This window comes from Eretmochelys imbricata, chromosome 4 (genome assembly GCF_965152235.1).
Source record: "Eretmochelys imbricata isolate rEreImb1 chromosome 4, rEreImb1.hap1, whole genome shotgun sequence".
NCBI classification, from domain to species: domain Eukaryota; kingdom Metazoa; phylum Chordata; order Testudines; family Cheloniidae; genus Eretmochelys; species Eretmochelys imbricata.
In genome coordinates, this window is record NC_135575.1 from 88197739 (window position 1) to 88217051 (window position 19313).

Below are 19313 nucleotides of genomic sequence, written 5' to 3' on the forward strand. Positions count from 1 at the left end.
TACCTCTCCGCCTTATTCTGAAAAAAATTTCTTACACTAAGAAAAGTAAAGCCTTTATAGTCAGTGGCAAATTCATGATCACACAATTTCATCTTTTAGCAGCTTTGATAGTAGGGGGAGGGATAGCTCAGTGGTTTGAGCATTGGCCTGCTAAACCCAGGGTTGTGAGTTCAATCCTTGAGGGGGCCATTTAGGGATCTGGGGCAAAAACTGGGGATTGGTCCTGCTTTGAGCAGGGGGTTGGACTAGATGACCTCCTGAGGTCCCTTCCAACCCTGATATTCTATGATTCTATTACAGTGTGTACACAGTCATCCACCATGCACAAAGCCATCATATTTGATGTGGAGGGGGAAGTGTGTGTGATGATAAAGCACTGGAGCCCCTGAATTGAACTGCATTTGAACTGGAACCTCCTAGCCAAATATTTACTCCACTGAGCTAACCACAGCCTCCCCTTTACTTAAGTAGAGTGGCAGCTACCACTCTCCAGGCATGCTGCCCTTATCAAAGGAGAGCCTGGGTTAAGGTTCTACGTGTTACCAAGCACTTAGGCATAAAACCAAGCAGCTACGATGACAACATGCTGTGGTACAATACATAGCATGCAAGTGAAAGGCAGCCTCTAGCCAAAAAGGGAATGTTGGACATGCCTTTCATTATGAAATGCCAATTTCTTTGGACTTGCTATTTGGCTGGAAGGAGGTACTTCTCTTTTATGGAAAAGTCAGCTTTCTCTTCCCCATGCTCAGAGCCAGAAAAGCCTTTGGACTATCTCCATAATCTTAAAAGCATGTTTATTTTTATTAGCTTGTCTTAATGGTGCAGGAAGACTGTACAAACACCATCAGCGTTGGGGGAGTTGTTCTCCAAGAAAGGGAGTCTAGCTTAAGAAATGGTGCAGTGTATGAAAGCTTAAGTGCTATGTAGGGGGGGAAAACCTTCCCCCTTGAAATGTGTCTGCTTATTGGTTTATCAGCACAAAAATGGCCTATTGTACTAACAGGTATAGACTTGTAAGGGACCTGAATTTTGCAGTACATTCAGCATTTTGAACTTTGAATCCTGACACTCATCACTCCTCTTCCAGATGTAGGCATAGAACCCCAAAATCTTAAACATCAGTTAAACATGCAGAATTCAACAGCTGTGCAACCCACAGCCATGGGTTCAATCCCACAATAGTGACTGGTCCAGGGGGAGAATTAGAGTATGTGTTTGAGATCTGAGTGTATTCAGTTCAAATGCTACTGATGACCTACTGGCTATTTAGGATTATATATTAGAACTTATTTTTTGAGTTTTCCTTTTAAACTGGCTTAATTCATACAATGATAAAAACATCTCTAAAAACAACTTTCATAGTTTGTTTATACTCTGTCAATTATAGTTCAATGGACAACAGAATACAGATGTCCCTTATTTTTGTAATTTGTCACATTAGCAAGTTTGAGTTCTGGTGTACTTTCATAGGGAACTATAGAGAAGACATTTTTATATGCATTGTTTTCCGTTCTGTTTGAAATAACCCTTAACTTTCTGCTGGTATAGAATTGGATTACGTCACTGAATAATGTCACTAGGCCTCTGGAATCTTCGTTTCCACTGGGGCCAATGCTGAAAATTTATAAGGAGAGCACAAGAGTCAAAAGATAAAAGGCAGCAGTGTACTCTAGTGCAGAGGACTGGGGAGACATGAGTTGTTATATTCTTAATTGGGCTACTGTGCTGACATATGGCTTTAGCTTTATCTTTCTGCCTCCTACAGTGTGTTTCAACTGAAAAGCTCTTCAGCAAGACACTCTTTCCCTGTGCCACCTTCATCCCCCACCCCTCCCCAAATCTTGGTCTGGGCAAATCTACTGGCTGAAGGTGCTCATGAGAGGGGTGGATTTCTTGCTATAGCTGTCAGCACACAGATGATTCAAATGGCACTTCACCTTTCAGTGAGATCAGGCTCGCTCTTCACCTCTGATCCTGTACTGAGCTGCTCTCATGACAGTGTAAGCCGCTTATAAGTTATAAGATCAGGCAGGTTCAACACTTCGAATGCTGATGTTTTCATACTACTTCTAAAAACAAATGGTTGATCTCTTGCATAAGCAAAATGAGTTTAATTTTTTTCCAGCAGCAAGTTAACATGATACAAAAATACGTAATACTGTTTACAGAATACAAACAAAAGCAACAAGCTCCTCCAGGATTTGTGCAACATCACTAGGTATATACACTATCACTTCTCAGCAATGCATACTCAGTTGTTCTGGAACAATGGTCACTAAGAGAAAATATCCAAATTGTTTTGAGAGAGAGCTCTTGGAAGCTGATTTTTCTGACAGCTCAGTTTGTAGAGTGTTTTGCTACTCGTGGTAAAGTGTGGGAAAAGTCCAGATGGAAAAATGCTGTCCTAGTAAGCTAAAGGCATACCTAATGTGCACCTTAGTGTTCTCAAACTTGCTTCTTGTTCTTAGTACAATCTTGAAGGAAGGGGAGAGCATCAGTCCGTAACAAAATATTTCCCCCCACCCCACCTGTGAAATTGCCCTGTAGATTATAAATGCTTCCTAGAGATGATAATCTAAAGCAGCAACAGTCATCCTCAATCCATTTGGTACCTAGTTAGGTGTGTTGCATGCAAAACACCACACTGGGCTCATAACTGAACAAGAGAGAGAGAGTGGGCTAAAGTCAGATCTCAGTTACAGCTGTAGACTAGCTATATAAAATCAATGGCAACATTATGTATCAGAGCAGAGGTGGGTTGTTTCTTCCTCTCAACAATTCAGTCTCCCCTTCTGTGATGCAGTTGATCATTTATTTCATACACAGTATTCCTGTAACCTGGATCCTCAGCTACTACTTTTCCAGTGGGAGCTGCAGTAGCTTTCACTCCTACTATCTGACAAAATTCTGTATTTGGCTGCCTAACACCATTTACAGTTTATGCAATGGTATGGCTTGTTCCCAAGTCGTTAGTTGTCCTACAGAAGCTTCCTCCTAAACTAGTGGGACTAGTTTAATACCCTCACTGTGGGTTGAGATTAATATCTTTTTGTAGCCTTTTATTTATTTTATCCATTGACTATTAGGAAGGGAGAGCATGATAGTGCTGTCTTTTACTCCATAAGGTGTTCAAGACAACAATCATTCAAAATATTGTGCTGCATTAAATAGGGCCATGCACTAAAACAGGTCCTGATAGAAATATACCATGCTCTTCATTCACTCTCGCCTTCAGCATTTGATTTTTGTCTGGACAAACTGCAAAAAGACAGATGTGAAAAATCTACTGGTGTATTTATAGTAGACGTGACTAGTTTTCATTGTTTAACACCTAATACTCAAGTGATGCACTAACATTGGTATTTGTTTCTTTACTTGAAAAACTGACAGTATTAGACCACTTTCATTGTAGTTATGATCTCCACAGGTGTTAAACAACCTAGCTGCACCTGGTCTACAATTACAAAGTGATTAAATGGGTGGAGCTCAACATTTAAGTTTGCAATTTTCTTTATAAAAATATAAATTCCCTCTCTCTCTGGAAAAAGATTTCTAGATTACAAAATATTTCAGTTACGTAAGTGGGGTTCAGAATCCATGTGGACCTATACACCAGCAGATGTGTAGTTATTTTAGTCTGTTGTAATGAATTGTTAAATAGATGTGAGTGTCCAGTAATTTTAATTCATACAAATTATCTACACACCTGGGGGGGAATTCATTCTGACTTATTATAGCGCCTGGATGAAATGGGGGGACTCAGGCCCATCCAGAATCCCACTGAAGTTAGTGTCTGTGGGGTATGTCTGTGCATCCCAGGATCAGGACCATAATTAACAGAAAATCGGCAACAAGCAGTTGCTGGTACAATAAATATAAAACACTGTGTTCTTACATTTAAAAAAAAAATACGAGTCTTACACATGTTCGAGTACAGTCAAGTGCCCAACAAATTTATGCTGACCAAAAGAATCAATGTAATCTGACAATTCCTACAGTTACAGTCTTGCTCTAGGGTTGTTCTCCCCCCCCCCAAAAAAACAAAAAAAAAATCTCATATTTGCATTGTAATACCACAATGGCTGAACCACAAGGCTTTGAAAAGAAGCTATGTTCCCTCATATAGAAAGCTTTCAGAGTCCTCATCAAACACAAGTCAGGAATAATAATTTAATGAGGGCCCAGACAGCTTTGTCCTACCATAGAATCTGCAGTAGGTGGTGGTGGGAACTCCACAATGATCCCTTCTCAAAGCATGTGGGTATTTGCCTCCGCACACAAAACAGGCCTTAGTGATCACACACACTACCCCTTCCTCCCTGGAGTGAGAGAGCTGCTCCAGACTACAGCTGGTCACTGCTGCTCTAGGAACCCCTCTGAGGCTGTATTACTTTTTAACCCTTCTTTCTGGAGAAGGGCTGAAGGGCATTCCCTGTTCCCAACCCACCAAAGAGCTGCCCACATTCTTCGTCCTTCCCCTGCACAGATCACTCTTCTTATAGATCAGAGGAGGAAGGAGATCCAGATTTAGAGGGATCCCCTTCTGGCATGAATTTTACTGCGAAGATACTGTATATTAAATCGTATTTACTGTTACATAGAATATTAGGCAAGTTACATTAAAGCTAATTTTTAAGAAGTTGGACATGTCATATGTATATATTTTTAATGCACACTCGTGATTGACAGACAATACTGCAGCTGAATAATTACTTACAAACAAATATACAGATTATGAAAGCATGAAGAACAAAGTATTTAGTTCTTTCTCCACCCCATCTCTATAATCATGTTGACAGTTACCAACTTTTAAATAAACACTGATACAAAGTAAACTCCTGACAGAGTAACACTGAGGAAATTCTGGCAGCAAAATGTTTACATGTATCATGTAAACAGTGTTACCCTCAAAGGCTAGTTTAAAAATGTTCCACATCTATAGATCATATTCTGGCACTTCTGGTAATGGAATCCGTAAGAGATGTCTTCAGATGAGTAAAATTTAAGGAAAAAGCTCATTCATAATAATAAAAAAAAAAACATTAAAACCCTACCTACTGAACATTTTTCCACAGAGACATTGGTCCATGTCAGATCAAAATTCTCATCTAAAAGTGATAATGGTTAAAACCATCTCAGGAGAACAATTATGAACCAATGATCTAGAATTACATGGTTGTAAAAGAGGTAATAATAATAATAATAATAATGATTTACTGGAAACAAAAAAAATCCTATTAACAGTAATTCACTCCAGTTCCTCTGTGTTCTGAACATTTCTTGTTTCTTAAAGATTTACCTTCCTGCTATTACAAATACAGAAAGAATAATCGATCAGTTTTATATCCTGTACTTTATCTTTCTGTTTTATGTAATCCTGTGACCCAATCTGATCATCAACTGAGTTTTGAGAGCTGAATTCCCTATCTACTTCTCAACTGTGCCCTGATCCCATAGTCTTAAGTGCAATTTTAAAGATCCCTATTTTAATTTTTCTAGCTAGCCCACTAGAAAGTTAATTATTTTTAAAATGGTTTTGCAATTAACATACTTTGTATTTTATGTAAACATTTTGTAATACCGTAAGTGTAGTGCATATAAAGGCACAAGACAGAGTAAGGTTTGTGTCGCTGAAACTTCCTTGGTTTCAGAAACTAGCAATACACTTTCTTCTTTTTTTAAATCTGGCTGGTAAACTTTGATCCTTTGAAATCCAACATCTGATTGAATATGTACATATCTCCTTCCTACTTTCACTGTAAAAGGTTTTCTATGGGAAATAAGTTTGGGTTTTTGATGTGAGTGATCAGATGTCCAGTGTCCCTGTAATAGAGCAAATACTACATATTGTTATGACCATGAAAGTCTCTTTGTAAGTACATCATTAAGTTGCAACATTTTAAATACAACTGAGAAAGGAATGATCTTATGTTCAATAATTAGTCTAATGACTACCAAGCTATGAGAAGCATATTAATGTTCTTGGGCCATGTACTTCTCAAAGTCCACAATTTAGATTAAGCATTTTTTGGTCCAAATGTTTCTAAGTAACATTAAGTCCATACATTTTGTTTTTCTAAAGAGATACTGGCCCAAACCAAGAAGCTGTATCACACTAATCCCAATTTCATAGAAATCATCCTGTGCAGCTGTAACTGAAAGCCCTGATCTAAAACACCTCCATTTACACACACAGTCAATCTTAAATATGGGCCTCTTCTTACTATTCTGCTAAGAATGAAGATTAACCTGAACTGTAAGCACACAATCCAGTTAGGTGAGAGGTTATTTCAGTTATCAAGTGTTTACAGTTCAGCAGTCATATCTGTATAGGGGAAGAGGGGATATTATCTGCAATCAAGTCTAAGATGATCCAACCTAATTCATGTAGGTTGATTTTAAATCATAAATTAGCTGACTCAGTCAGAATCTGAAATCAAAATATGGTACCTGACCAATCAGTAAGCCACCCAATTACCAAAAATCAATGCTAATAATGCTTTTCCAAGGATAAAGCCAGCAGTACAAAATGTATAATTCTTTTTTTTTTAGATAACCTACTTACGGCCATTGAAATTCATAAGTAATATCAAGATTCAAAACTGATGTAAAAGCATAGACGGGCTATATATAAGGAGTTTGTTTTCTTGTGCTATCAGAATACCAAAGTAAAAACTAGCCCTAGAATTGCACAATTGTAAATTTTGTCCCACTAATCCTAACGAAAGGATTCTCCCTTTCTCCTTTCATAATACTCAGAAATGTCCTTTAGCATTTTAACAGTAATTTGTGTATGTTGAAACATTCTTTATACAGTTCAAAAATATCAGTATGTCTTATGTTTCAAGCAATGACATGGCAACAGCTAATCAGCTGTCAATTTCTTCTGAGCATATCCACACAGGAGCAGACAGGAACAGCTGGCTGATGGGGGCTGATTTTTGGAAGATTGTATCTTCCTTTCATCAGCAGCTTTACCTTGAACTGGAACAGAAAGCATAAAACCCCAACAACATTTTAGAAACAAAGGCACATTTAGCAATTTAATGACATTTGTTATATATTTTACAGGAAAAAAACAACATATAATGGAACATATAAAGACTGGATTGATAATAGAGCTGCCTTCAAATCAATCCATCTTAGGCTGGTAGTGACCAAAAGTTGTGATCATCATGTGGGTATTCTATCGCCAACTACTGTGTGCAATAGATGGGTAATCTAAGTTCCGTTCCTACGGGTATGTGCCTCATAAAAACAACGGTTACAAGTGGTACTAAAATGAACCATTTTTGTCAATCTCAGTAGACACACAGTGAATGACCATGTAGTATGAACTCCTATCCCTAACAGTGGTGCAAAGAAGCTGGTAACACAGTGTCAGGAATGTGGCATTGTGCTGCCAATATAATGGTGCTTTGGAGAGAGAAATTCATTCTTTGTTACTATCAATATAACCGAGTGAATGTAATTTTTCACTATTTCTCTATGAACTTTCAGAGGCACAATCCAACTCAGAAAAGTTTATATGACATACATGAAAGAACTTACATAACTGAAGTTGTGTTTATTAAGAAACAACAGAAATATTTGTCCTGGGAAAATACCTTGAAAAAGTTTTCAGAAAGAGTTGAATAAAATACTGAATTTACACCAGCTGTGTTCAGATTCTTTTCTGTTAGCTTTCCATGAATACTTGTATGAGTAAGTTTACTTGTTTAAAAAAAAAAAAAACCCTCCCTCACAGGCATTGTGATTTTTAAGCAAATAGTCACAAAAAGCAAGACATACAAGTATTCAGACCAGAAATCTGATTCCAAGTTATTCATCAAATTAGGGACAGAAACGATAGAATGTAGGCTCTATGTCCAATCAAAACTAACAGTTCAAATTTTGAATACTTTCAGACTGCTTACAAACAATGTATAGTCTAATAATTATTAATAGATATTCATTGGAACAAGGCAAATAATATCTATATGCTATTCACAGATAAGATGCAAACAGGAAAGAAGTTAAGTTTTTCCAAATTATTCATTATGCATTATTCACTTAATAAAAATATATTTCTTCTTCCTAATTTTAATTTTATAATAGGAGCTTTGAAAGCTTAATATATGAGCATGTGTATTGCTAATTGCCATGGCCATTGTTATACTCCATTTTTTGTGACTGCAGCCATTAAAGCAATGGATTTCTTTATTTTAATGGAAAATATCCATGAATTTTGGGATTTTGCATTTGAGTGGGTGGATGAGAGAATAGTCAAACAATTTCAATGAGAACCTTGAAAGCTGCCAAGTTAAAAACTACGTTTCATAAGGTATTATAAAAATACCAGGAACTCTGATTATGACTAGTGATTTGTCACATTAGTGGTTATTCTACGGGTGATCTGAGAAGTCATTTTAATTTTAAAATAGCGTCTCCAGGTTTCCTAGGCTGCCTTGCTAAATAACGTCAGCTTGTAAATGGTCCCAGGCAAACAATTGAGGTGAGCAAGGCAGCTATTTTTCTGTGGCAGCTATCGTTTTGCTAAGATAAGACTGGGTTAAACAGGGCGCTTGCATGTCATTTGAAGAATGTATCCCTCAACAACTTTTTGACAGGGTTCTGGAGAGGGCTGAGGGTATGCTTCCTATAATGACAAGGGGTGGAAATGCATTTCTGTAGGTGTCTGAGTTTCTCTGGGAATAATTATTTCAGTGCTGCTGTGATTTCATCATGTTGGATAGTTAGTGAAAGTGTTACAGTGCCCAGAGCCTTGGGTAGGCACTGTGATGTTGCACTCCATATGTTTTATGGAAATATGTTTATAAGTGTGAGTATGATGTAACTGGCATGTGCTTTATGCAAAAGGTCTCTTGTAAGGTATCATTACAAAGCTTATGATCTACCGAGTGCGTTCATCCTATTTGTTTGCATGTATTAGTTCTATGTCTGGAGTTAGGAGAATAAGATACAAACTTGTGTTACTGATGTAAACATGTTAAGTGGAAGCCATTAAGGGTGCTTCAGATTCAACGAACTGTGAATGGGTTTGTTTACCTGCAAGCCTTCCTATGTAGTGTCTTTCAGCTACTAGGTAATGAAGAAGGAGGTCTTCCAATGACATCTGATCATGTCACCTGAACTAGAATCCATCTTAAACCTAGTGCTTTTCCATTTAGAAGGAGGGGTGGGGACCCAGAGAGACAAAAGATTCCCGCCTTGTGCCAAAGCGACAAAAGGGGGCTGCCAGTCATGAGAAATCCCCGAGTTACTACCTGAGCAGAAACTCACAAGTAGTGTACCAGGGAAAGGGATTAGGCTCAGACTAGGAAGAAGTCTAGTCTGTGAAAGAAGCTTATTAAAACATCTGAGGGTGAGATATTACCTGTATCAGTTTCTTAATGTATTAAGCTTAGACTTGCATGTTTTTGCTTTATTTTGCTTGGTGACTTACTTTGTTCTCTCGGTTATTACTTGAAACCACTTAAATCCTACTTTTTATACTTAATAAAATCACTTTTGTTTATTAATTAACCCAGGGTAAGTGATTAACATCTGGGGGAGCAAACAGCTGTGCATCTCTTTCTATCAGTGTTATAGAAGACAGACAATTTATGAGTTTACCCTGTATAAGCTTTATATGGAGTAAAACAGATTTATTTGGGGCTTTGAATCCCATTGGGAGCTGGGTGCTGGAGAGAGGAGTACTTGCAGAGCTGTTTTCAGTTAAGTCTGCAGCTTTGGGGGCGTGATTCAGACCCTGGGTGTGTGTTGCACCAGGCTAGCATATCTGGCTCAACAAGTCAGGGTTCTGGAGTCCCAAGCCATCAAAGAAAACTGGCTCAGAGGTAGACCCCCAAGGGGGTCTCTGTGACCGAACCCTTCACAGGCATCTTTTTATAATTTTAAATCTAAATAAATAAAAATAAATAACTTAATAAACAGAAGTCACTGAGCAGCCTTCAGAAGGTAAAAGCTTTCAATTACGACCAACCCAACGAAGAGTCTGATATATCACTACCAATTCCCAGATCGTCATCAAATCCCTTTGCTTATATTTCTTTGCAGATTAAGATTTCATCGACTTGTTCCCAGGAATCATCAATTTGGCAGTTCCATAAAATAGACATCATATCTATTTATCATCATCATTATCAATACGATATAGACGTCTGCAGTCTCCATTATTTCTAATGATTAATGGGAATTGGCTCTGTTTCTTTTTGGCATGAAAGAACAAAACTACAAGTTAATTTATTCCAAGTTGTACCACTTAAATTACCTTATAGGTCTTTGCCTACTTCTCTTGATTCAAAATACTATCACTCAGTAGCACTGATCTAGTGTATTGAGTTCAGGGATGAGAGTCACAAATTCTTTAATCTGAATCCTAGCTTTGGCACTGAGTTGCTCTAAGGCCTTGGCTAAGTCACAACGTCCATGTCTCTGTCTTCCTACTAGATAATGGCAATAATACTTACATGTCTACATCTAAAGAGTGCTGTAAAGATTAAGTTAATTATTTAGAAAAAGTATTGTTCAATCAAGAAATGTGTGTTTTAGGATAAACAGGAGAAATTGTTTCAATGTCTGAGGTAGGAACAAAATTAAATTGGAAAAAGCAAAAATGCTGACAAAGTGAGAATAGAAGCAAAACTACCAAGCATATTTTTAATAACTTTTCTATTGGGCAGAAGCACCTCGGAAGGCATTTAATAGCAGAGTGGTAAATAAAACATAGAAAATACTAGCCTACCTTTCCTTGAACATTTAGATGCTTCCATTAACAGTGACTAGGTTTCATTTTCCACAGTTAGTCCAGGATTGCTCATACCTTTGGGGACTGGAAAAAAGTAATGTTGTAAATAAAGTATTGTATATTATTTTTAAAAGATATTAATCAAAACAGCTTTATATTTGGTTGCCAATCTTCTCCTAGTTTTGTTTCATAGTCTATTTTGTGTAAATACTTAAACATGTATAATTATACAACATCCACTAGTTGCAATAGTCATGAAGGTGCCATCACATTTTGGAACAAACGATTAGATATAATGATTACCTCTCTGATTAAAAAATATTGGGATTGATCTTGCGAGCCAGTGAACATCTGCAATTAGTATTATCCTTTGTGAGAGCTGCAGGTATTCAATATCTTTCATCATCAGGCTCATTCATAGTTAGAAGTATAAGAGGGCTTAAAACGTGCAAGGGACATTTTACAAACATGCACCCTAAATATTACACTTTGTAACAACAGGAATTGTTTCCCATCTTATAGCTACATCAAATTAATTTTGTCTCACAAAGAGAAGTCTTTGGCAATTTTCAGATTACATCTTTCCAACAAGAATTTACATTAAAATTCAATGGGTGTAACAAATTAATCTCTTACCAACTTTGCCCTTTTCAGTATTTGCACTACTTTCCGTCCAAGACTGAGTATCAGTAAGAAGGTGGCTCTGGGAATCTCGTAATGTCTTTGGAGGAAAAATGTGATTCTCGCTAATATGTAATTAAAAGAAAATAAAAAAAGTAAAGATTAACTTTTAGTTAATACCAATACCATTACACACTTTAAACAACTGCTCATGTAAAGGTCTTAGAAAATCTTACCTTGGTCATTTTTTGCTGAATCTTTGATTCTAATAAAAACCTTCACTCTAATACACGCTAAATTTTAGTTCTGTCACAGAGACAGGGTGCAGTCTAAAATGTAATGGTTTAAAACAGAACAGAGAAACATTTAACTTACATTTTAACTTTGCTCTTTGGTATTTGTTAGGGACTGGTTAACATGTTTTTACTAACTCCAAACCCACCTAAAGATAGTGAGTTCAAAAGAACGATCACATTTCATTTATAGCTGAAAAAAATGCCACACGTCAGCTTCAGCTAAACGTAACCGATGCTCCATATACCAGCAGCCCCAATCTAACAGCACACGTGCTCCTAGCATTTCTATGTCCTCAATCCCCCGACCTCACAGAGTATGTCTACACACTCACTGGGAGGTGTAATTCCCAACTTGGGTATGCGAACGCAAGCTAGCTCTGCTTGAACTAGTCCCAAAAGTAGCAGTGGGACCATGACGGCACAGGCAGCAACTTGGGCTAGTGCCAAATACGGATCCAGGGGCTAAGGCGGGACCACAGTTGGGGAGCTAGCCAGAACTGCCACCCAACCTGCTGCAGCCACGCTGCTGTTTTGACGTGCTAGCTCTAGCAGCACTTGGTGCAGTCTCTTGGTGAAGATAAAAGGGGGAAAAACCGGGGCAATATCGTGGCGGGGGTCTACGAAAGACCACCACGTTAGGAGACGGTGATGGATGAGGCATTTCTAGAACAACCCAAAACACAACACCTGGTAAAAATGGGGGACTTTAACTACCCAGTCACTTGTTGAAAAAGTAATACAGCAGAACAGAAAATGTCCAAATAAGTTCTTAGAATGCACTGGGGACAACTTCCTGTTTCAGAAGGTGACCGGGTAGCATCAGTTTTAGATTTGATTTGGACAAAGAGAGGAATTGGCTGTGAATCTGAAGGTGAAAGGCAACTTGACTGTGAAATGATAAATTTCATGAATCTAAGGGAAGGAAAGAGTGAGAGCAGCAAAATAAGGACATGGATTTCAATCAAGCAGACTTTAGCAAACTCAGAGAACTGGTAGTATGTAAGGTTCCAGGGGAAGAAAATCTAATGGAAACATGAGTTCAGGCGATATTAAAGACACAGCAGTAAACTATCTCAGTGGAAAGGAGAGAAGGAACAATAGCAAGAAACCAATACGGCTCTACCAGGAGCTCTTTAATGACCTGAAAAATCAAAAAAGAATCCTAGAAAAAGTGGAAGCATAGACAAATTGCTAAAGAGGAGTACAAAAGGACAGCACAAGCATGTAAGAGAAGGCACAAAATGAGGTACACCTCGCAAGGGACATAAAAGCCAACACAAAGAGGTTTTATACATACATTAGGAGCAAGAGAGAGACAAAGGAAAATGTAGATCAACTACTTGACGGGGAAGGAGAGCTAACAACAGGCAACACCAAGATTACTGATGTGTTTAATGCCTATTTTGCTTCAGTCTTCACTGACAAGGTTAATTGTGACCAGCTGCTTAAATATAATTAGTATTAAGAACAAGAGGGAAGGAACACAAGCCAGAACAGGGAAAGAACAAGGATATTTAGATAGCTTAAATGTATTCAAATTGGCAAGGCCTGACAAAATTCACTTATGTTACTTAAGGAACTAGCTAAAGCAATCTCAGAACCACTAGCGATTATCTTAGAGAACTCATGGAGGAAAAATGAGGTCCCAGAGGACTAGAGAAGGCCAAACATAGTATCTATCCTTAAAAAGAGGGTCTTGCAAATTATATACCAGTTAGCATAATTTCGATTTCTGGAAAGATACTGGAACGTATTATTAAACACTCAATTTGTAGAGGATAATCAGGTGATAAGTAATAGCCAACATGGATTTGTCATGAACAAATCATACCAAACCAACCCAACCGTCTTCTTTGACAGGGTTATTGGCCTAGTGGATGGGGGGAAAGTAGTAGTTATGATCTATCTTGATTATAGTAAGGCCTTTGACACAGTCGCACCTGACATTTTCATAAGCAAACGAGGGAAATATGATAAGATGAAGTTACTCTAAGGGGGCTGCACAACTGGTTGAAAAAACATAGTCAAAGAGTACCTATCAATGGTTCACTGTCAAACTGGAAGGATGTATCTAATGGGGTCTGCCTTAGGTCTGGTACTATTCGATATTTTCATTAATGACTTGGATAACAGAGTGGAGAGTATGTTTATAAAATCTGCGGATGACATCGTGCTCGGAGGGCTTACAAGCACTTTAGATGACCAGATTACTGTGACAAATTGGAGAATTAGTCTGAAATAAGATGAAATTCAATAAAGACAAGTGCGAAGTACTATACTTAGGAAGAAAAATCAAATGCACAACTAGAAGAGGGGGAATAGTACCACTGAAAAGGATCTGACAGTAATAGCTGATCACAAATTGAGTATAAGCCAACAATGTGATGAAGTTCAAAAAAGGCTAATATTCTGGGGGAGAGAGTATATATTACGAAAAACTTTCTAATTATAAGGGTAATTAAATACTGGCACAGGCTTCCAAAGGAGGCTGTGGAATCCCCATCACTGGAGGTTTCTGTGACCAAGTTAGACAATACCTATCAGGGACTCTCTAGATATACTTGGTCCTGTCTCAGTGTGGGGAGGATGGACTAGATGACCTCTCAAAGTCTCTTCCAGCCCTACATTTCAATGATTCTGTATCCTTACTGAAGTCAGTGAACAGACAGGACTTATACTGACTAAAATTAGCGTTTGGAAAGCCAAGCTGCCAGACACACTTAAACAAGCTGTGGGCAAGCCCCTGCTCAAGAACTCATGTTTGAACATTAACAGTCTCACCAAATATCAAGCTCTCTCAAGCCTCCCATTTTTAGGCAAAGTAATTAATAAAGATGATGAGCCAGATTCAGATATACTTGGTTTCTAAACAAATTTCTAATCTTTATAATCTCTTCTGTTATTGCTTTGTGATTGAATCTTGTAATTAAAGTGTCTAATAGCCATGGCCAGGAGTGCTACAGCAATTAGTAAAACAACATTAATAGTGATTATATATATTATTGCTACATATTTAGGAAAGTTTTTTCCATTTTTCCAAAGTTGAAGAGCTAGACAACATTTCATGTCGTGTAACAAAATAGTAGGTCAGGTTGTAAGACGATAATGGTGTATTGGTAAAGAAATACAATTCGATTTGGATGGATCATTTATGTTAGAATTACTGACTGACTGTAGCTTGATCACCTTCTACTGATCTCTGCCAACATTAACAAAAAGTATCAGGCACACTTTCAGTTCCACAAGAAATTGCTAAAAATTGTGCCACACAATGTTAGACATGAGCTACTATTATGTAGCCATACCTCTACCTAGGTTAAGAGGCACAGACCTCCATTTATACCGGTTTTGAAACGACTGCAGCTGTGAAACGTACTATCACTAGGATTGATAGTGGCATCTAAATATGAATGAATCTGACACGGAGACTGACCATTGTGGAATCCCACACTGGTAAAGGCTAAGGGTAATACAGAAGTCAAACACACTGATATTTTTTGGAATGTTATCGTTTGTATTGCATATTGCCCCAAAAGCACCACTGAAGATTGGGGCCCCCTTTGCAAGATGCAGCACATAATACAAAAAGAAACAGCTCCTATACTGAAAAACTTGGAACTTAATTTGGGAATATCTCAAACAGGCTCACCAATTACCTGTTTTAGTAGCTATGCAAAGTACGATTTGTTGTGGCTAGATAGACTGTCAAAATTCAGGGGTTGGGAAACAGCTAAACTGAGACAAGCAACACAAGCTGATAAAAAGAAAATAGAATGTATTGCTCCCACATTCAGCAGTATTATTCATATGGCATGTTAGGGAGATTGCTTTGCCAGGTTTAAAATGATGAAGGTATGAAACTGAGAAATCAGCTGAATTAAAAGAACTTTACATAGATGCCTTAAATTCTGTTTCTTAGTAGGATACTTTTAAAATGCACATATATATGACTGCATTAGTGACAGCTGCCTAAAAATAATAAGCAAATGAAAAGTGGAGAAATTCACAGTATGACAGGTAAATGACAAACTTAAGGCAGACATAAACAGACATACTTTTTGGTTGTTGAATTAAGTCCAACAGGTGTGGAAACTTGTTCAGGATCTTGGTTAACAAGACAAGTTGGGAAGGAGCAACCATCTCCTAGACTACAGAGAAAAAGAAGTTTAGAATCAGTGTAGCACTTATACAAGCAAAATAAAACAATACTCCAAATATTTATTTTACAATTCCTAATTTCAAAGCACCTGCTTTATTTCACATGATTTGGTGTAAAAAAAAAAAAAAAAAGTGTTGCTGACTACTTTCTGATATCCGTATCTCATGTATTAAAAGAACGTATTTTTCTTCCAAGCATACCTTGTAAATACAGGGAGCAGCCAGTATTTCTTCTCATCACCAAACACCTGTCTTAGATTTTTGCTGAAGCCCAAGCTAAAACCATTCTTGTCTGTTCCATGACGAAAAATAGGTGCTCTGAATGCCTCTAGAAAATGAAATAGGTTTGTCATATTTCCTGCCTAAATACATTTTTAATTAACACCCACTGATTATTTAGTTAATTATGCTGGTAACAACAGGCTTATTGGCTTTCAGCTATGCAATATTTCCTTTTGGTGGGGGTTGCATAATGCCAGTTCAGGTATTGTGCAGCCTCCAAAAACTACTTCCTTTTGAAAGATGAAGACACTGGTATTAGTTCCCAATTGCCATATCTAGAGAAGCGGCCAAGAGTCCTGTGGCACCTTATAGACTAACAGACGTACTGGAGCATAAGCTTTCATGGGTGAAAACCCACTTCATCACATGCATCCGACGAAGTGGATATTCACCCACGAAAGCTTATGCTCCAATACGTCTGTTAGTCTATAAGGTGCCAGAGGACTCTTGGCCGCTTTTACAGATCCAGACTAACACGGCTACCCTTCTGATACTTGACATCTAGAGAAGCCGCCCTACTGCTGGGGAGGAGGCAGGAGTTTTCCCTTGTCTGACAGATTCAGTGAGCCAGGGAGTTGTGTGGTGTAAAGAGGTTTCCGCATGTAACTGCCCCATAGCAGAGTCCAGCAAGGTAAAAGAGAGGCCTCACTGAGGAAATTTTTCAACCCATTCTCAAATCAAACAACTACAAAGGGAGAAAAAGGAAAGGAGCCACCCACTTTGACATTCGGGTTTCCCTCACACACCAGGACGGATGTGAGAAGTCCCCTTTTACTCCTCAGACTTTTTATAAGGGCCTGAGATCTTCATTCTACCCTTTTAGGGTTCTGTAGGGAAATTACTGCACCGACAATAGGAAGAGAAGAGACAGTTAAGTCTAGCACAAGGAGCTCCAGTGTGTCTGATCCAGAGAGCACATTCACAGGAGTTCTCCTTCCACCATGTAACTCCTATAGCTTGGTCTTTCCCTTATTGGCCTTATGGAATAAGCCAATCATTTCCTTGTATAAAGTTTACTGCCAGTATACAAGGCCCACCTGGGACACTCCAGAGATTTAAATTTTTGTAGCTTTATATGCCAGTTCCCTTGCACTAAAATAGCATATGATTGTTTATGAACTCACAAATCTTCATGGGTGCAGTTTATGGTATTAAAAATAAGTATTCTACTTATTTTATTAATGGCTTTTAAATAATCTGACTCATATTTCTTCTCTCATTATTACCAATTTGAATTTGAGTCACTTTCCTGCACTTGTTATTAATTTCTAAACGGACGTTAGATTTCCTGGGATACTGTGAAAGAGAAACACTCGAAGGAATGGGCTTGAAGCATGCACAGACTCCCCTACAACTGTTAATATCTGCATTAGCAGGAGAAAACCCCCCAGATCTAATTCTTCCACTCCCCTGCCTCAAACTGAGCGTGCATCAAGAGAAAGAGTGTTTAGATATCTAGAAACTTGTTGCTATCATATCACTGACTGAAATAACGAACTAACAACAGAGAGTGAAGGTGAGAAACACATAGGCTATGCCTACACTACAAGCAATGATGAGAGCTAGTGCAAGTATATGTACACAAGCAGAGGAACCACACTCCTAGCTCGTAGTGTAGATGTAGCATAGACACATCTTTTAGGACCCTTGTATCCTACAACTATTATGGAGTCAGGGACCCTGATGCAGTTATGGATGTCGCCAGACACGGACGTGGCCAAATCTGTTACCAGGTAATGGAGACACAGTTAGGCCTCATCCAGGCTACCAGTTTTAACCACGCTGTAACTGATTATAGTTTTAATATAGTTAGGGCTTTACACTGTGGTACCATCATCCTGAGTATCTCTGCACTCATTTATTACTAAGAAAGCAAAGAGTCCTTTAAAATCCACCTTTTCTGTGTGATTCTTTATGTGATATCAACAGCTTGATATAACTGGAATAATCACAAAGGTAATAATACTCATTGATGGCAAGGTACACTATGACATTACTTACCTAACGTAGATTTATTCTTGCTGACTAGCCAACAATGATAACCAAAAAGAGAGGATAAACTGACTGAAAACATGGCTGCAGCAAAGAATAAAAACATGATATGGAACTTGGCTTGAGTATCAGGAAGGCCATTCTATAAAGAAGGAAAGAAAACCAAAATGTTAAGGCAGGAAAAATAACTACTCCTTTAGCCATATTAATAATATCCACTCAACCAAGATTCTGGGTCAAGTTCTGCACTAACTCACAGACCCCTGTGCAACTGCATCTCACAGGAAAGTAATATAGTCCCTTTAGAGAGAAAGGGCCACATTCCACCCCCCATGTTCTTTCAAGGGGCATGAATTAGAGCAGAATTTGGCCTTTTTAAGAGAGAATATACAGCAACTCCTAACTTAACGTTGTAGTTATGTTCCTGAAGAATGCAACTTTAAGCAAAATGATAAGCAAATCGAATTTCCCCATAAGAATTAATGTAAATGGGGGGGGGGGTTAGGTTCCAATGAAGTTTTTTTCGCCAGACAAAAGGCATTATATACATATACAGTATAAGTTTTAAACAATTTTAAACAAACAATTTAATACTGTACACAGCAACGATGATTGTGAAGCTTGGTTAAGGTGGTGGAGTCAGAAGGTGGAAGAGGATGGATCATCTGGCTGCTCCTCTTGCTGAACTTTCCCAACTTGAAAAAACACATCTAGAGATTGTTGTTTTGCTTTCTTTTTCTTCCCCTTGGTAAACTTCTTTATAGCAAGTCATTACGTGACCAACTGCCCTAATCACTTTGGAGCTACATTCCCTGTCAGGATCGTCATCACTGAGGATTTTCAAGCCAGCTTCAATCATTTGGAAAGCTTCAAAAAGACGTCTGGCAGTCAAATTCCAATGCGTTGGTTCTTCTTTTACTTCTTGGCCCTCTTCTTTCTTTGCTCTCATCACCTCTAGTTGCATCAGATCTTCATTGGTTAGCTCTTCTTCGTGTGATTGCAGAAGTTGTGTAACATTGACTTCTTCCACCTCATCAAAACCCATTTTCTTGGCCAAGCCGAGGATATCTTTCTTCATAGCGGGGACAACATTTTAAAATCCTTTTAAGTCACTGATACATTCAGGCCACAACTTCCCCCCACACATCATTTATGCATGCCTGAGTAACTTCAGCCCAAGACTCACCAATGGTATTGATGCACTTGAGGAT

The 19313-nt window shown here is 38.2% G+C and overlaps 1 protein-coding gene across 3 annotated transcripts in view; it reads right to left on the reverse strand.

The window, feature by feature from the left end:
• Positions 1–2092: 2092 nt before the first annotated feature.
• ZDHHC2 (zDHHC palmitoyltransferase 2) overlaps positions 2093–19313 on the reverse strand; it is a 70931-nt gene continuing 53710 nt past the window's right edge. For 2 of the 3 annotated variants that reach the window (XM_077815582.1, XM_077815584.1), the window contains exons 8-13: positions 18112–18244; positions 16030–16156; positions 15726–15818; positions 11390–11499; positions 10751–10837; positions 2093–6987 (exon numbers count right to left, since the gene is read on the reverse strand). In XM_077815582.1, coding sequence (XP_077671708.1) covers positions 10788–10837; positions 11390–11499; positions 15726–15818; positions 16030–16156; positions 18112–18244 — 513 coding nt within the window. In that variant the 3' untranslated portion in view covers positions 2093–6987; positions 10751–10787. The remainder of the gene's footprint in view (positions 6988–10750; positions 10838–11389; positions 11500–15725; positions 15819–16029; positions 16157–18111; positions 18245–19313) is intronic. The other variant, XM_077815583.1, reaches the window with a different exon arrangement.